Below are 19,327 nucleotides of genomic sequence, written 5' to 3' on the forward strand. Positions count from 1 at the left end.
ATTTTATGTAGAGTAATATTTATTTGTAATGACCACTGTTGTAGTGTTAGAACCATAGACAAGTGTAAGTGGAAGTAAATATACTTATTCATTCAAACATTTATTGACCATCTACTCTGTGTACTGCGTTAGGTTACAGCTGTAAATAAAAACAACAAATTATGGCTCTCATGAAGTTTACATTTGAATAAATTAGCAAATCAGATATACTCAATCAGTTTTACTATAATACATGCCCTATGATTAGTATAAAGATTAAAATTTCTGGCAAGAATTAGTTAATAAATAAGTTAAAGAGAAAATAGGCCCTAATTGAAGTTGAATTTTATAAAGCAAAGATGGATTGAAAAATCCTTATGAATAAGGCAAAAGGTCCAACATTTGTCTATTTGAAAGCATTCATATTTTGGTCAAAAATTAAGAGCAAAACAGATTTAGCAATCTCTTCTTAAGTGAGAAGTCACATAAAGTCTAAGTTGCACTGGGCACTTTTATTTTGTATAGAGTAGTATCAAATGGGCAAAGATGAATTCACAGGCATCTATTTCAGGCCATAATAAAACAGGCACCTCTCAGAAAGATGCAACTTTAGATTCCTTCAAATGTTTGTAATTAACTGCATTCTGAGTAAACCTGATTATGTTCTTTCCCAATTACAAACTTTATACCTTTATAATAGCTAATATTAGTAAGGAGTTATGCAATACATTGCATTAGGTTTGTTTTCTTTTCTGTCAAATTAAGTGTTAATAATAGCATTGCTAAACTAGAATTTGGGACACTAATTTTTCAAAGTAGAAAGCACAAATGAAATACACTTTATAACCTATCTTTTAGTAAATAAATATTTGATTTCTAGAATCTTGTATACTGTTTTTTGGGGTCACTTGTTTTTCACATTCTGAAATCCCAACTCCTAGAGAGGCATGAGGGTAAGCAGGGTCCAAAGAAGATAAGTCAGCCTTAAATATGTCCTACAGAGCTGTAATATTCTAGCAAAGAAGCCAAAGAGCATTCTTGTAGATGCTTCATAGTCTAGAGACTAAAATTTATAAAACACATAGTTGGCTAATTGAATTTTGATAAGGTTGCAACTGTTTCTACAAACTGACAAAGTAAGCTGAGAGCACAGCGTGGGACCCCTCCATCTCGCATTAGATAGTCGGGAGACTGACGGACAATGATTTAATCTCTCTAACCTCAATTTTCTCCTGTATCAAATTAGGATGATAACAAATGTCGTGCTTACCACAAATCAAATGAAAACATTTTTCCAAATGTTTTTTAAACTTGTGACAGCTGCACAGATATAAAGTGAAAAAATAATAATGGAATCAGATATGCTGGCTTTCCACTTCCCTTAGTAAAGAAATTAGTCTGTGATTCTAACTGTAATTATTTTATCATTCTGTGTGACCTTTATATTGTTGATAAGTATGTAGACCTGGATGAATCATGTAACCTCTCTAAAGGTTGTTTCTACCCCTTTAGAATGAGAATATAACTACCTCAAAGAATTGATTTAAGGACTGTACAAGCCAACACATATAAAGGCCTTGACAAATGTTAGATGCCATTAGTTTTATAATCAAATGAATTACGAAAATATTGCAGAGATAGATGTAAAACCCAATGTAAGAAATATAAATTCAAAGATAACTAAAACAAAAAAAAACATGTTTAAATAAAACTATTAAGGAGAGAGACATACATATGTGTATGTACACACACACACACACCAGATTAAGTATAAAATTCTGTAAGAATAAATGACTTGATGACTTGTCTTAAAAATTTGGATTACTACACATTTTGGTACACCGAAAGCATCAAGACTCCTAAATTACAAAGAGTAAGAATTAAAAACTGAACTTACTTCGGCCACACAACGCAGATAATTTCCCTGTAAATAGTACCCTTGTTTAGAAGGCAGTTCATCTATACTCCACACCTGATCTGAATAACTGTCATGCTCCTCCATTATATATTTCCCTGACATAGTAACAGGAGGAAGGTTAAGACTAGCCGAAGGTGGGATGGTTGACATATCTGTGGCAGAAACTTTTGAAGTAAAACGCAGTCTGTGATTTGGCAGCTCAAATGTAAACCTGGTCTGTGCACCTGTAAGAAATAAGAAAAGTAACTGTTTATTTGTTCAATACTTTACTCTGTTCAATAGATGGAGTCTAAGAAAAATGTATGCATTTCCCAAAAACTGTGTTGAAATATTTAAGAAGGATATTTTAAATTTGCTTATAAAATATTACCTATCTTTAAATATATGTATGGTTACTATAAAGAATCATGCAGTATTATTAAGCCAGCAGGTATCATTATGAACAGCATTGTGTTAGGTGCTAGAGAAACACTTACAAATGTTCTCTTTACTTCACAGAAGGTAGAACAGAAAGAAATTGAGCTTATTATAAAAAAGAAGTTAAAACAAGAGTGCAAAAAAACCCACCAAAACCCTAATCCACAGAGTGTTCTATTCACAGAAAACAGTTAGCAGTTAATAATTTGCCTCCTGATCCTGATTCAGTATGGAAGGAAAGTGAAATTGTCAAGTCAAATCACACTCACTGAAAATATTCATCAAGTATAGAATTATACAAACACACGTATCTTTCACCTTAGCAATAATTAATGATGGCGCTATATTCCAAATAAGGATATGGTATGAGTCTTAGTTTACTGCTGGTTCTAAACACTTAAATCAACAGTTTGGCATGTAGTTGTTCAAACAATTATAAATACACAACTTGTACTATTATTCATGCAATATTCCTCCAACTATTCATGAGAGCATAAAAGAGTAGCAGAAACCTTATTAAACTCAAGATCTCTTATTGCCCGTTACATATACTGTCTAAGATATAGGCTCATGTTCCTTTCCAACCAACAAAATCTACTGATATTGTTTGCACATACCAATTCTCTCCACTCAAACGTCATTAAATAGCCTATTTTGCCTATATTTGTAATTTATTATATGTTCCTGGTATTCTCAATTGTGCCAGAAATAATTCTTTTTTTCAAAATACTAAAGATCTTCTCCTATATGTCACATTCACCGTACTCACTCAGTATGCAATATTTATACTTGGAATGAGTTTATCTATAAACAGAAAAATGCTCTCTCAGCAACTCGTGCAACTGTGAAAGGCCAGACAGGTCATGACTGCTCTGATCTCCTCTCACTCATTACTCCAGGCTGGCAGACTCACTGACTGTGGCTTGCAGGCTGCAAGGGGTGAGGACTGTCTACCACAGCAGCTACCACCACTGTTTCTACCACCAGCATTACCAAATTAAAAACACAAGGCTGAAGTACTTCTAGGCCTCAGGTCATCCCTTATCACTAGTGCAGTCATTCATTTAGTATTTTTGTCCCTTTCCTTCATATCCAGAAGAATTATGGGTTCTTATCTGTCTGGATATTTGACAATGTTCTTTGCTCCTAAATATTTATATCTTCCTAGTTCTAAACTGCAGATTTGGCTTCTGACCTGCTGCTTCTGTTGACTCTTGTATTTCATGGGTGCCCTGAATAACTGACCACGATGAGCTCGACACTGTTAGCCCAGTATCTGAAAGCCCAACACTTCTGACCCTGCCAAATAGGGAAATGCACTTAGAGTGCTTCTGCTTCTGGTAACAAAAAGATCTACAGAAAATTCCTCTTAATAAAGAAAACCTAAGATGCTAGGGGGTAGGCAAAAATACATACATATATGTATGTATTTATATATGTATGTGTATGTATTCACATAGACATATATATGACTTTTAAAAAATGATTAATGTAATTTATCATATTAACAGAATAAAGGAGAAAAATATTTTAATTTCAATGGATGCAGAAAAAAGTATCCAATAACAAGTATTCACCAATTATTCATAGAAACTCTTAGCACACTAAGAATAAAGGTATATACTTTAAAGTATAATAAAAGTATATTCTTTACCTGATAAAAATAACCCAGAAAAAACCTACAGCAAATACCATATTCACTCGTGAAATATTAATTCTCTTAAAAGATGGGAGTAAGACAAGGATGCCCAAAGTACCCCTTTTATTGAACACTGTAGTAGAGGCATAGTAAGGAAAAGAAACAAAAAGACATAAAGACTGGAAAGGCAGAAACAAAAATATTATTTGCATATAGTAAGAATATCTACTTAGAAAACTCCAGAGAATCTTCTTAGCAATAATAGAATAGCACAATATGGCTGCTGAATATAAGATTAACATAAAAGGACCAAGCACACTTGTACACACCACCACTAGTTTAAGATGCCATTTTACAAAATATACCATTTGTAATAACAACAACAAGATGCCTAGGTATCTAAAGAGATATATCTTGCAACAGATACACAAAAACCTTAAGTTGAAAAATTTTAAAACTTGTAGAAAAACATAGGTCTTCTTTAAGACCTAAAGAAACAGAGAAGTAGACATTCAGGAAAAAGAAGGCTAAATACAATATCAATTCTCAATATCAATCAATATTTTCAACTCTTCCCCAAGTAAATCTACATATTCAATTAAATGTCTATAAAAATCAAAACAGGCTTTTTTCAGGGAACGTGGCATACTGATTCTAAAAGGTATATGAGGGAGCAAAAAAGCCAAAAATAACCAGGACAAGTTCTAAAAAAAGAAAAAGTCAGGTATTGATATGACACTGGTACAAACAGGCATAATAGAGATTTCTGAAATAGACTCCCACATACATAAACACTTAATGGATTACAAAGTCGGATTATCTATCACTGAAAAAAGAACAGACAAGTCAAAAAATGATGCCAAGATAACTGGTTATGCATACAATTCCAAACCACATTAAAGAAAAAAACAGTCAATTCCATACAGATTAGGAACTTAATATGAAAAGCAAAACTTCAAAATATTTATCAGTAAACATAAGAGAATATATTCATGATGCTGGGAGTAGAAGGATTTCTTCAAGACATAAAAACACACAGTAAAACAAGAAAATATTGGTAAATTCAATTACCTTAAAATTAAGAGTTACCTGTAGATTAAAAAAAATGTGAAATAAACTTCCAGCTGGGTGACAATGTATGTTGAATATATTAACACCAAAGTTTTAATATACAAAATGTACAAAGAATTCCTGTAAACCAAGAAAAATTCAAATGACTCGATATGATGGGCAAAAAACGAGTAAGAACCATCAACAGGTGCTTCATATAAGAAAACATATAAGGACCTCTTTATCACGTTTAAAAATTCAGCTCCATTAATAATTACAGAAACATGAATTAAAACTACAATGAGACACCATTCCACATTTACCAGAGAAGCAAGAATTTAAAAGTCAGATAATAACAAGTGTTGGTAAGGACATGGAACAGTGGAAACTCTCATCTAATACTGGTGGGAGAGTAAATACTGGTGGACGCAAGCACTATGGAAAACAATTTTACATTTCCTGGTAAAACTGCAGGTGCATTTACCCTACAATCTAAACTGTATCACTCCTAAGTAAATACCCTTGAGAAACTCTTGCACATGTGCACCAGAACAAATTTAATAGCAAAATAGTAAAATGAGCCAAAGCTCCATCAATAGCAGAATGGATAAATAAACTGTGATACAATCATTGAATGGACTATTTCAGGGGAAAATGAATGAACCAAAGACACATGAATGAATACAGATGAATCTGAAACAAAATGTACAACAAAAAAAATTCCAAGTTAAAAAATACATTAGTGAAACTCCATATGAATGTTTAAAAGAAGCAACAGCAAACAAAGTTATTTATGAGTATGTGCATATGTGATAAAACTATAAAGAAAAGCAAAGGAATGGGTAACACAAAATACCTGACAGTGGTTATTCACCAGACAATCATGGGAAATTTTATCTAATAATGAAAATATTCCTTGAAGGAGTCTTCAACCTGCTGGTAATGTTTTAATTCTTAGGTTGTGTAATAGGTTGGTGAATTTATAGTTCTTTAAACTGTGTGTATATAATTGACACACTTTTGTATATGATACATATCAGAATAAAAATGCAAAGTGCTTTTGGAGAGGATATATAAGGATCACAAACTCTGATAAAAGTAGCTATTTTGAAAAAGTCAAACACCTCTGATCTGAGCAAAATGCACTCAATGTGAAAATAAACCAAGTTATTCAGTCTATAAGAATCTAACAGATGTAGAAATTTATTCAACTTAAGTTTAAGTTGGAAATGGTCTCAACAGTGGGTAACTCCGAAGAGTTCTAAAGAAAGCAGGGTCCATGCTGGTCATTCAAGGAAATGGACTGATACTTTTAAGAACATCATTAATGAAGTTTAAAAGTGTTTTGATTAAAATTATCTAAATTTTCATATAAAATCAGTAAGACCAAATTTACTTTTCACCAAAATATTACGAATTTCTGAAACCAGTCATAAATTTTAAGAATGAATTCCAAATTCAACATTACCTGTCATTCCATGACTTCGCATTCTTCCCATCTTGTATTCTGCTTTCAGAGATGGTAAAAGTGCTGCTCCGATGGCTATCCCATCTAACATGGCACTGAATTTAAGGACAATAGGCTTCTTTTCTAAACCTTCTGGTAGCTGAGGAAATTCGTTTGTTTCAACAGGAGTTTGATTAACACTCGTTGGGGTTTTTTCAGAAGGTAGTGGGGTTGCAATATCTTCTTTTACAGGCTGTGGGCTATAAAGCAAAAAAAATTTAAAAAAGAGAATTAGAGCAGCTACTAATAAAATTTAAATTGTATAAAAAACAAAAACTGTGTGAAACTGGAATTCTCAATAAAAAATAGCAAAAATAAACTGAACAGATGTTTTCTTTCCAATAGCAGATCATACTGACTTCCTCAAAACAGCCACTGAAAAATGATGATGTAGAAAAAAGTAAACAAGAAGTTATCATAACAATATAAACTGGAATGTTATACTGCCAAGGCCACTCATATCACTAATGTGAAACTGAAGTTTAAACTCACATTTGTCTGACTCCAAATTCCATGACTTAACCAGTATGCACTCTACCGTGGATTGTAACATTATTACTACTACTGCCACTACAAATAATACCACCACCAACACGAACAGTAATTATGCAAGTGCTTACTGTGTGCCAGGTACTGTTCTTTGTGTGTTTTATATCATTTATATTCATCCCACAAAACCCTGTGAGTTGGTACTGTTATCTCCATTTTATAAATGAGGAAGCATAGCTAGAAAGTGGCGAAATTAGATTTGAACTCAGTCAGTCTGACTCCAGAGTGATTTTTTTTTAACCACTCCACTTTACTGCTGATATGTTCTAATAAGGAAAAATTCCCTAGAGTATTTTATAACTAAGGCTCATGTACACATCCTGGATTCCACATTCCATTGAAAGGAGAAGCATATTTAAATTATTACTACTTTGTCAAACAGACATGAATTAATATTTTATCAAAAGCAAAGCTCTAGATAGACTAATTGGAAAAACCACTGCTTTACGACACCATCAAAAAATGCACTAATGTTTTTCTACCTTATGGGATAGGAAAGAGGAAACATAACATGACAAATTTTTACCTGTTACTTATATTTCTATTAGTTATTCATTTAGTTACAGCTTTGGAGACCAGGAATAAAACTCAGCAATGCAGACCCAGGGAATAAAGGTTACTGTGCAAATGTCCAATTTACTGCCTTTAAAGTATTTATATAGCATAATCAAATCCTGCCTTGAACCATGTACAATATTTCATACAGAGGACAGCACAAAACCACGCATAGGGCATAAATGTCCACTGCAATTTTATAAACCTATGCAGTCACAAATTTCAATGAGTTTGAAGCACATAAGGATTGATACAGTCCTAGAATTTATCACTTTGTTTTTTATTAGTACCTTTTATGAGGTCCACAAATCTCTAAAGCTTTACTGATGTGATATCAAAAACTGACAACTTCATTCGTGAGAGAGAACTTTAATAATATCCAACATGATTCTCCTACAACCATGTTTAGCTACTTTCCACCTCCCCCACTAACCATAATGGTCACTATTTAGATTTAAACCCTCTGTCTTCCTCCAAACTATTGTTAACACAGCAAAGAATGACATAAATACTACACAGAACCACAGAACTTAAGTAAATAACTTACGCTGTGGAAGGCTGTCTGATGAGATCGGAGATCTGCTTAGACAGTTGGTGAGAACTCCGGACCATCATGCTGTGTAGGGTGGCCGGGTGCTGGGGAATGTTGATGCTGATAGCTCCTACTTTGAACACGGCGGCATTGTTAGTCTTCAGCCCTCTCTGGGCACTGTACAGGGCTTGGGACTTCGCAATACTACATTTCACTACAGTTCTAGCAATGGAGAAGGAGGATTATTAAAATATGGCCAAGTAAAGAGAAATTTTGAAAAAATATTTTGAGAGCAAGACAAATGCTTTTTAATCATTCAATGAAGTAAATGACTTAAGATTTTTCATGCATTTAAATCATACTGAAGAAAAAATATTTTCTAAAAATATTTAAATACATTTTATGCTGTTTGTACTAAATATTATTCTATTTCTTAGAGTTTACAGAAGAATGCATGTATGGGCTGACATGTAAGAGAATGAACACTGACATATTACACATACACAACACACAAAATTCCATTTTGTTTTTCTCCCCCATTCAGAACTCCTCTTTTCTTCAATTTATCTTAGGGATCTGTACAACCTCTAAAAAAGTATAGACAGTGAAGATTAAAAGAAAAAAAAACCTCACTATACTTCTTAAAATCTAATCACCCAAAGAAATTAATCTAACAATTATCTAACACATTAAAAGAAATTAATACAAAGCAAGAAATTTAACTTGCATTTTCCAATTTTTTTTCAGAGAGTGGCAAAGAAATGACAGAAGTCCAATTCGTAATGAGTAGCTACTACTTAATTAAAAATTTGTAGGCTTTACTGGTACAGATATAAAGCAGAGATACTGTCTTTCTTGATTTCATGTTCTTTCTTTTCAATGCTTAGAACAGTACTTTGAACATCATAGACACTCACTGAATTTTGTGAAATGAATGAGTAGAAAGAAGTACAGCAGAAGAACAACTCAACACTACAGCCTTGGAATTCCACAGATAGCATGTGATAAAGCATATAGGTAAAAGCCATGATGAAGCAGTCTTGACATACAGTGGAAAAGGTTCATGTCAATGAACTGTACTATTAAAGGCCAGACAGCAGAAGGATAGCTTTTAACACAAATGTTATCTTTCAAATGGGCAAAGGATGTTTGACAACAGATTTAGCAACACACACAAAATGCAAATTTCATATTAACTATATGTCAGCTCACATTTATATCTACTTAGGCTACAGAGGATTCACAAATAATTTACAGTCTCAAGTATCTAAGGAATCAGTTCATTACATTTAACTTCCATTGGAATAAACCTCGAGAAGTATAACAGTGGTTCTATCAGAAGTCCTGATTATTTACAGACAGGGAAATCCAGGTATTATACAAAATTCAAAAATGATAAATTCCTAGAGAACTATATTTGCTTTCTTATGCAAAGCAAACTATTTCTCAGAAACAAACACTAACTAGAAAAAGAAAAAAGTAATCTATGGAACTGTTCTAGCAGGCATGAGGGTAGATTCTGGGATTCTGACTAGTTACTGAATTTTGAATCTTAACTATTTTAGTAAATAAAGCTACTGTTTATCATCAATGAGATTCCATCTTAAATTCAATCTCAATATGAGCCAGAACACTTAGATGGTGCTGAAATACAAAGGGCTTTTTACAAAACTATGAACAATATCCACAAACTGAATGAAACTAAACATACATCTTCCAAGAAGTACTGTTACCATGACAGTCAAGAAACTGTACACTTATCTCTCTATTTTACCATTATAATCTATAGAAGTCTGCTTAAATATTAATTTTGATTATATAAGTACACAGACAACCCTCGATTTTCAATATACACCAGCACGAATAGAAAGCTATGGGGCTGTCACTGCCCTCCTAGTGTAGGTCCTACTGTGGTATCAACAGTGGAAATTTGTACGTTATGGACTTGGAAGTTCTGTGTTGCTCAGCTCCAGAGGGCAATATTCACACTGTAGGCTATGTAAGTGACGCCATGACTACAACGTGAATAATGTTCCTCGGAGCTAGTCCTACACTGATCAAACTGAGCCAGACACTGTAGAGGATGTCTGATTAACTCTTGTCAACCTGTACATGTTAAAGATGTAAGGAGACCCAGAATGAGGACGTCAACAATTTACAAGCTGCCAATATGAGTTATCTATTCACAATTTGATTTTAATTGTTGAAATAGTTGACATTAATCTAGATCATAAAACATGTAGTATATATAAGACTTTCATACAAGAAAGAATGGGTCAAATCTCTCTAAAGAGAAGACTATAAGAACTTACAGCATGCCAGGCATGCCTCATATATGTAAAAAGTTCATGGCAAATGACCAAGAATTGTGTTTCAAGAATTCATTGACAGTGGTGGTCTATTTGACAAGGTTCTGCTAGGTCCACTGTGAACCTAAGTTACAATGGCTGCAGTGCCTAACAGGGCAAGGACTTTCCCCATCTTTTTCTTCCTATCTCCAGGCAATAGGGCCTTAAAGGTAGGCCAGCTTTGTATGCACCAGGTTAAGTGAAGGATTTGAGAATTTACTTTGAGGCTTCATTATTTCTACTCTATCTCCACCCCTACTCCACCTACTTTAGCAGGCAGGCCCAAATTTCAGAGGCAGGGAAAGGAAGTAAACTAATTTATGCCCCCTGGTCAATGCTGCCTGCCTCAATTCAGTTTTGCCTGAAAATCTCTGCAGAGGCAGGGACAGAGAGTGTTGTGATCACGTGTTATTTAGTTAACTATTAAAAATCATTCAAACTTTCTTTCTCAACTTACATGTCACCTCTGTCAGCAAGAAGCCCTAAAAAAGGAGGGAGTAGGCCTCTAAGTGATATCATGACAGGGACCACTTCTCATTTGCTTACTATTGTATCTCTGAAACCTAACACAGTGTGCAGGCCATACTATGTAGCCTAATAACCTAATTTGTTGAGTGGATGAAGATCTGATCTTCAGCCATTAAAAAGCATCCCCTCTAAAGTCATACAGTATTAATTTTTATACATATATGTATCCAGAGAACTCAGTGATAAAAAGAAGGGAAACAATAAATCTTCTCTAGCTACTATGACTACTGAAGTGGAATTAAGTATTTTTTCTATACCTGTTAAGATAATACTAAAATGGAAGAGTGGTTTCCAAAAAACAATCAATTTTGTAATTTAATACTAGTGAATTTATTCTTTTTTCGTACTTCTAGTTGGCTGATTAAGTGATATAGATCACAGATAATCCCAACAAAGGGGTGTTGATTGATGGCCTGTTATCAATACACAATGAAACAAATCTCACCAGGTATTGATAATCTTACCAGCCTGGAATAAATATACATATTCATCTATTTATTCAGCATATTCAAATTTTATAGAAAATGTCCAGAGAAATAATCAGTGCTAAGTAACATACTAAATCGCCATGGTGGTAAGACTTATTTTACAAATATTTAAATATACTACTTGGTATAACTCACTACCACAAAATACCAGATATAAAGAGGTCAAATCAAGCCACTCAAAATATAAAAGTATATATAGTAAAAGCTACACATAAAATCTGACATAGAGCATTAAATTCTCCCCAGCTTAAAAACAGAATTACAAGGTTGAGATATGTAGGTATTGTCTAATATTAGTGCTTTAATAATTTTTCCAATTCATGAAAACTCTTCTGCAAAGTTAAAAATTTTAGCTTCTATTATCACATCAAACATCAACAAGGATTTATGATAATATAAATTTTAATATTAGAAGATCTTTAAAAAGCACAAAGCACCACACACTACAGTGTTACAGTCTTTCAATGGCATAACAAACTGTGAATTACCAAAAAGGTTGTCCTTACCTGTGTGTTTTCCTTGAATATCAATAAGCTTTAATCTATAAAAGGATCTATATTAAAGCTATAGAATAATAACTAGCTACATACATTCACATCCATGCAGCTAATCTAAATATTTTATCTTCAAAACTATTCAATACTATGTTAATCACAAAGCCCATGAAAAAGAGTAATAATGACATACAGAAACTCTTGTTTGGCTGTGCTTGTAGGAGATGTAGGAAAATCCTCCAGTCTACACATGAAGATTCAAGAGAAAGCAGGAAAACAAAAAGGAAGCAAAGAAACAATCACGCATAAATTAGTTACAATATGACCAATCATCTGGAAAGCTTTTATTTCCCATAGTTAAAATTTTCCCTCAAAGAATCATTTCAACTATATTTTTTTAAGTTCCGTTTCCTTCTAATTGAAACTGGAAATGAAAAGCCAAAGAATAAATCCAGAAAGTCTTAACAGTACTAGAGTTTGGCAGTGAGTAATTAATAACTTTTATTTTTTTAATGAAAAAAAACTAATACTTTTTAAAAAAATCTGTTTTATAAATATTAAGTTTTATGAATTTATAGACTATTTGAAGCCCTTTTTTAAAGAGCTAATTGATAATGGAGATAAAGAGATTCAAGAGGATAGAGTAAAAAACACATGAGACACCTAAAGAAATCTGTTCTCCTTTTGAATAGGTAACCATAATACTTTAAAGTAATCATAATACTTTAAATTTAGGTCAACAAAAGAATCATGAAGTCCATGGTCTGTGATGACTGTCTGCAGAAGCATTAAGGCAAGGTGAAAAGAGCACAGGTTCAGGCATCTCTTCTTACTGACTGTGATTTTAACCATTTCGGGAAAACACCTGATCATTCTGAATCTCAATTTATTGCTTTGTAAAGTGGAGATAAAACAACTCCAGTTAACAGGATTGTGTTGAGGATTAAAAAAAAATGTATGTGAGGCTCCTGGTCCACAGTAGATACTTCTTTAGATTATAATTATTACATAATAATACCTCTCCTCCCACACTGAATGATCAGAAAAGATCTTGACTCTCACAACTCCTGGAATTTTCTGGTCTTTAGAAAGACAGCTTAGGAAATGCAATCTGGACCAGCTAGGCAGCTATAATGAAATGTACTCTTTGGCTCTAGACTTGTAGGTCCCAACCACTCCAGCAAGACTTAAACACCCATTTCAGGAACTGTTCCCCAAGACAATCACCACATTATCCATGTTTGAAATACAATGAATAGACCTGAAACAAGTCAATATACAACTAATATTTAATTTTTCTGATGTTGCATTTAGTCAATGTTTAACATGATAGAGGCTTTTATAGGATGGCAGTAGGACATTAACCAGTTATAATATTAAGAATGAGAAAATTCTTAAAATCTGACCTAAATTATCAAAATACATTTTGTAGTTACAGCATGAAACTGCTCCGCTGAAAGGATGTTAGGAATGAAAGTATATACTCCCAAGTGTATGAACAAAGTCAATGGCTAAATATATTGATAACAGATTCCTGATCTAAATATCACATATAAAGGTAATTATTATCAGAACAATTTTGGACATATGTAAGAATAGAACTTATAAAGAAAAGGTGAGAGCACAGTCAAAAGAAAAGCAGTATGGAATGGTATGCTCACTACAGAAAGCTTATCTGTACTATTAGAAGAGTCTCTTAGGCTTTATTGTTAAATTTTCTAATTAAAAAAACGGCAAGAGGAAGTTTTGAAACTCAGCATGAATATGGGTAATGATTAGTTAACACAAAATCAAGGGTCTCTATTCTCTGACTATAATTTTGTTTTACTTAACTATTTGAATTTGTGAGCTTTTGCATCTTATATGTTTAACTGAAGTTTGCACTGTAATCATTTTTCTTGTTACACAATCTTAAATTGTACTGGGAGTCAGTTTTTTAGCATGGCAGGGGAGGTAATAAACTAGTTTTAGAAAGGGAAGAAATGTTTTCTGAAAACATTTCATTTGGTGATATTCTCAATGACAATTAAAGTATGTAATAATATTATGTATGTAAACCTCAGAACTAAATGGGATTTAGCCAATGAATTTTAAGTTATAAAACTGTAACAAATAAGTTTAAGAAAACAATAAACATACTTACTGTATATTTGGTGTAATCCCTTCAAGCAGCACAATATTAACCCCACCAATATGAGCAGTAGCACATGTCTCAGTCATCTTTTGATGTAAAACATCTTAAATGTGAGAAAAAATAATTATGTGAATTCTGGAAATCACATAACTGCACTTCATATTAAAATCACATTTTACTTATAATACATTTAATAACAAAACATAATTTAAAGTTATGATAAAATTTAAACGATTTTGGAACTACTTTTTAAAAATTTCCTTGAAGTTTTTATTTCTGTGTATTCATATATACGTATCTATTATATGTCAAAACCGGAATAATGCTAAATACATAATTTAACATGCCACTCATGCATTTAAAGAGCCTAATGAAATTAAACAGCCTACTGATATTTTAAATCTCAGAAGTTATACTTACTGTAGAATACTTAGAAAAATTTAAAAAACATTAAGAATAGGAAAAAGAAACTACACAAACTAGCACTCCTGATCCATACAAATGGGAAGTGCCATTTTCTGAAGAAAAATTGCCAAGTAGGAATTTTGGAGACATGGCATTGGCTTTCTTCCGAAAAGCAGCACTACAGTGTTAGAACATCATCCTACCTTTCATTTTTTCCTTAAGTGTGAAACTGCCATGGATCCTCTTCAGTTCTGATTCCATTGTTAGCCCGCCAATGTCTGCCTCCAGGTGCGTGCGGTTCACCATGCCAATCCCAAACACTATTAGAGTAACATGCTGAGGCTCAGAAGTTACCAAGCTACGTTTCCTCTGAGTCTTAGTCAAACTGTTACTGTCTTGTTCGTTTTCAAACACAACTTTACATGTTGGTTCTGTAGGGCTCCGAACTCCTTCATAAGTAAATGGAAATATGTGGGTTTAGATACGAAAACTGCAAAAAGGAAGGACATTCCAAACACTGTCTAACCTTAAACCAGCCCTCTTAATCCTCTTCCCCACCAAAATGATTTTTTAAAATGTTTCAACATTTCCCCATGGTCATATTTGAAAATAAATAGCAGTCAGATATTTGAAAGCATCTGAAAGCATTTGAAAGGTTGGTTGGAATTCTTTAAGAGCATACTGTGTAACGGTTAGGAAGGATGGGAAGAGGGTAGCAGAATATCTAATCACCATTACTATCTTCTCTCCTTGAGTGACTGCCAATTTCTCTGCATTTCAATTATCCAGTTACAACATTAAGAAAACAATGACAAATAACCTGCTTTTCTTAGTATTATTGCTATTCTAAACAGAAATTTTTTTAAATATAAAAATATCCATTACCTGCTGGTCCAAATGTTTCTGAAGATTTTTCCAATATTCCTGTTGGATCAGAGATAAGTGAATAGAAGTTAAGCAATTTATACATATTCTGCCAGCACTCAGCTGAAGGCTCACTTTGCTCTGACACTGTAATTGAATCAGAGTCATCCATATGGATAGTCATATGATCCACCACATCTTTTGAACCTTTCCTGGACACTTTTGAAGTTCTTCTTTCAGATCTTCCTAATGAATTTTTGTTTCGAGATTCCTTTTTGTTATTCTCATTGTTGGTCCGTTTGTTCTTTGCATTATTTACTCTATTGCCACCATTAAGACTTCCTCTAGAGCTGCGGCTGAAGTCAGAGGAGCGAAAATCCCGATGTTTTCTGGTTTTGAAGGTAGGGGTTGGGGAAGCTGACCCAGCTGTATATCTGCTGAGTTTAATGTCAGTCTGAGTCGCTTTGATGTCATCTATCATTGTACTAAACTGATGAATAAGACGAACTAAAGCCATATCTACATGCTGGCTTATTGACTGGCAGGAAATAGTAAAATTGCAGTGAAAGGTATTGTAGTAACGCTTGTTGAGATCATGAAAAGAAAGAGCACTGGTAGAGTTCTGAGGGGTGCACACAGACTTTTCCATCACAACAGCACTGATGCTAAAGGTTTCCAACATTAATGCTGGTTTAAACTCAAGTGGAGGAAGATTCACTTGGCCTTGCCTAAAAAATGTGAAGAAAACAAAAAGGAAAGAAAGAAAATGACAAGATTTTATTTCCTTTTTTCCAGAACTACAATCTTTATTAACTGATGAGCAAAATAATCTCCAAAGTGAAATACAACGTAAGCCATTTAAATGATTCTCATTTAACAGGTTATTAAGAAAATGTTGCCACTATTTCTGTTAAATGGAAATTATCTTCTCATTAAACTATTAAAATTACTTCCTCATTGGCATTAGAAGAAAGCAAAGTTGAAAAACAGCTAATATATCTTTTGCACAAAATTTTCATAAAAACAACAATAATGCAAGATACCTTCTTGCTCTTTTGCCTTTTCTTTCTTTGGCTGTGTCGGAATCCACAATATCTGCTCTAAGGCAGTCCAAAGTCCCTGAAAATGAAAGATGTTCTCCGAAGTACATTCGGTAGCAGAGCGGCATTGCATCCTGTGACTGGATCCCTGTATGACTCAGAAGAGGTTTGAAAACAACCTAAAAGACATAATACTTTGATATTAGCTCAATTTATAATCCATCATTTTTACTGTGGCTTTTTTCTTACACTCTACCTCAGGACATATTACTGTAATGTAAAGCAAAAAAAAAAAAAGTCTTGTATAATAAATATAGCTCTAATATAACTTAATGGTATTTTTGAGAACCTATTATATGCTACTCATCTTCAAATTAATCATACAAAGATTCCTTGATCCTGCCTGAGTGAAAGTACAAGATAAATAAAAACATGAATTAGTTTAAATCCTTCTACTTGCTTTTTAAAAAAAGCCATGAATATCTATCATGTTAGCATAAGAATATGGAATAAAAGATTCACAACAGTTTATCAATTTCCTGTGTTAATATAAAAGCACTTCATATAAGCATCTGATCTATTTTTAAATGGTATGACTTGGCTGTAACATAAATTAACATGTATTGTATTTTCTGACAAAGGACTTCCTTTACATTTGAAGAATTGTATAATTCTTATGGAAATACATCAGTCTGGTTAACTGAAATTCATAGTCACTGGGAGCTAACGCAAATAGAAGCAACTATTTGTGTTCAATAGTAGATCACTCTAATCATTCTGATGATTCCTTCTCTGCTGCATGGTCCCTTTTCCTCCTTCGACATCCTAAATATAGATGCTGTCTATCCAATGCTTTCTTTGACCCCCTTCTAACTCTTTCACTATACATTCTCACTTAGTGATCTTATCCTGAAGCTTAGAAAATGCTATCAAAATAGACAATAGACAAGTGCACTGAGACCCCAGTTCATTTTCACTTGTCCATTAGTCATCTCAATTGTGCTGGGGAAGATAGGCTACTTTTCTGATGGTCTGAAAGCCTGGAATGAGAGAATTCAATTTTATTCAACATTGGAAACTTAGGGAGAATTTCTGTCTACCTTGTGTATTTGCTTGGCATACTCTTTCTTGGGTTTACTCTATCTTAGATTTGCTCTTGTAGCCTAATGGAAAAACTCTTCCCTCCTCAAAGTTCAAACCGTCCTTTACCTTTCCTAATCTTTGTCATCTATTTATGCCCCCTAGTGAATCCTCCAAACCTACCAGGGACTTTGGTTCTTTTGCTTCTCATCCCAATTTATCATTCTGAATGACTTCTTTCACCATGCAGATAACTCAACGAATGCTTTAGTTCCAAAGTGATGTGACTTTCTTTTCCCCCAACAATCTTAGCTTAAACTCCATTTCAGCAACTTCCTAGACTGTATATTATGTCTTATCACCTCATTTTCCTTCCTACATCTGCTTCTCCTCCTATAGCTGAGCTGCTAAGGACAATGAGAGGAAATGATACAAGTGCATTAACTGCCAGCCCAACACCAACCTCAACAACTAGGCCCTCAGCACTCTTTGGGAATCCTTCTGGGGGTCTGTGGTGACTGAGCTCTCTTTCAGATTCACTCCAACCTTTACATATGTCTAAATCACCTTACACAGGTTTTTTTTTTAATCACTCATCATTTTAAATAAATCATATTATTTAATACTAATGTCTCTGATAGATTTTAGACTCTTATATGTAACATAGTAGAGGTATCTCTAAAAATGTGTACCAAATGCTACTAAATACAATGAATGCATATACAGGCCAGAACAAACATAACTATTTCTTTTCTCTCTCTTTAAAAAAAAAAAGTGAGAGTCCCTAAAAAGCACTTCAATGTATTGGTGAAGTAAATCTCAAGAAAATGTAGAAGTACCCGACACATTTCTTAACATAAATCACTTTCTATTGTGAGAGAAAACTGAAGCTACCAACTTGCAAACTTACCTGTACATTTATGAACTGTCCTTATTGCCTTCCCCAAAATTCTCAGAAGGAAAAGTATTTTTTATGTCTAAAAGCACCTCTCTCCATAAATGACTCTAAATTCCAACACTTCTCATCCCTCTCTGAGTCCTACTCTATCAGTTTACCCTTCTTTCTTTTTTTTATTTTTTCCTTTTTGATCAGGACCTTCCTAATTCCTCCTAAGTATACAAATATGCTCAAGTCGCTTTCATCCTGAAAAAGTAGTACCTCTTAATACCCATGTCCCACTCTCTCATTTGCCTTGTAGTCAAGTTAAAAAGTACATTTTAAAAGGATTTTGTTCTCCACTTTATACATTTAGTCAGTTAAATAAGACCTCCACAGTATTTCTCTTTTACCTTATCAAAGCCATAACCATCTAAGCTAACAGCTTCATGACCACTTTGTGAGCTACTTCATTAACTCATCTTTTCATCTCTAGTTTCCGTACTTCAATCCATTGAAGCACTGCTATCCATACAATATTTCTACATGTACAGTCCTAGGCACTTTTTTCCTCTGTTCCAAAATCTTCAGTGCCTCCCCACTGCTCACTCAATTCTTAACATAGCACTAAAGACTATAGGAAATAATTAAACTTTCTAGTCATGTTATTTAGCCAGTTTGTAGTTCCAAATAACAAAAATGTTGCTATATGAGACAATTAACTACATACCACTCTTTGGTTTAGTGAATATCTATAGATGCTTAATATGCATTTATAATTAATAATGTACTTTCTAAAGGCTCCTCCTTTCTTCATGCAGGCTTTAGGCAGAGAGGCAAGGAAAAAGATTTTCACTAGAATTCCAAGGTGCACATACTTGATGCTTCCAGCTGCTAACTACTGCCTAGTGAGGGGTCATTAT

General features: G+C 33.5%; 1 protein-coding gene across 2 annotated transcripts in view; it reads right to left on the minus strand.

The window, feature by feature from the left end:
* BLTP1 (bridge-like lipid transfer protein family member 1) overlaps positions 1-19,327 on the minus strand; it is a 174,815-nt gene that overhangs the window by 53,992 nt on the left and 101,496 nt on the right. For both annotated transcript variants that reach the window (XM_072938032.1, XM_072938024.1), the window contains 8 exons: positions 16,451-16,626; positions 15,429-16,135; positions 14,747-14,992; positions 14,148-14,241; positions 12,198-12,248; positions 8,162-8,368; positions 6,472-6,710; positions 1,877-2,121 (listed from right to left, as the gene is read on the minus strand). In XM_072938032.1, the coding sequence (XP_072794133.1) occupies positions 1,877-2,121; positions 6,472-6,710; positions 8,162-8,368; positions 12,198-12,248; positions 14,148-14,241; positions 14,747-14,992; positions 15,429-16,135; positions 16,451-16,626 (1,965 nt within the window). The remainder of the gene's footprint in view (positions 1-1,876; positions 2,122-6,471; positions 6,711-8,161; positions 8,369-12,197; positions 12,249-14,147; positions 14,242-14,746; positions 14,993-15,428; positions 16,136-16,450; positions 16,627-19,327) is intronic.

The sequence above is a fragment of the Vicugna pacos genome, chromosome 2 (assembly GCF_048564905.1).
Source record: "Vicugna pacos chromosome 2, VicPac4, whole genome shotgun sequence".
Lineage (NCBI taxonomy): Eukaryota > Metazoa > Chordata > Mammalia > Artiodactyla > Camelidae > Vicugna > Vicugna pacos.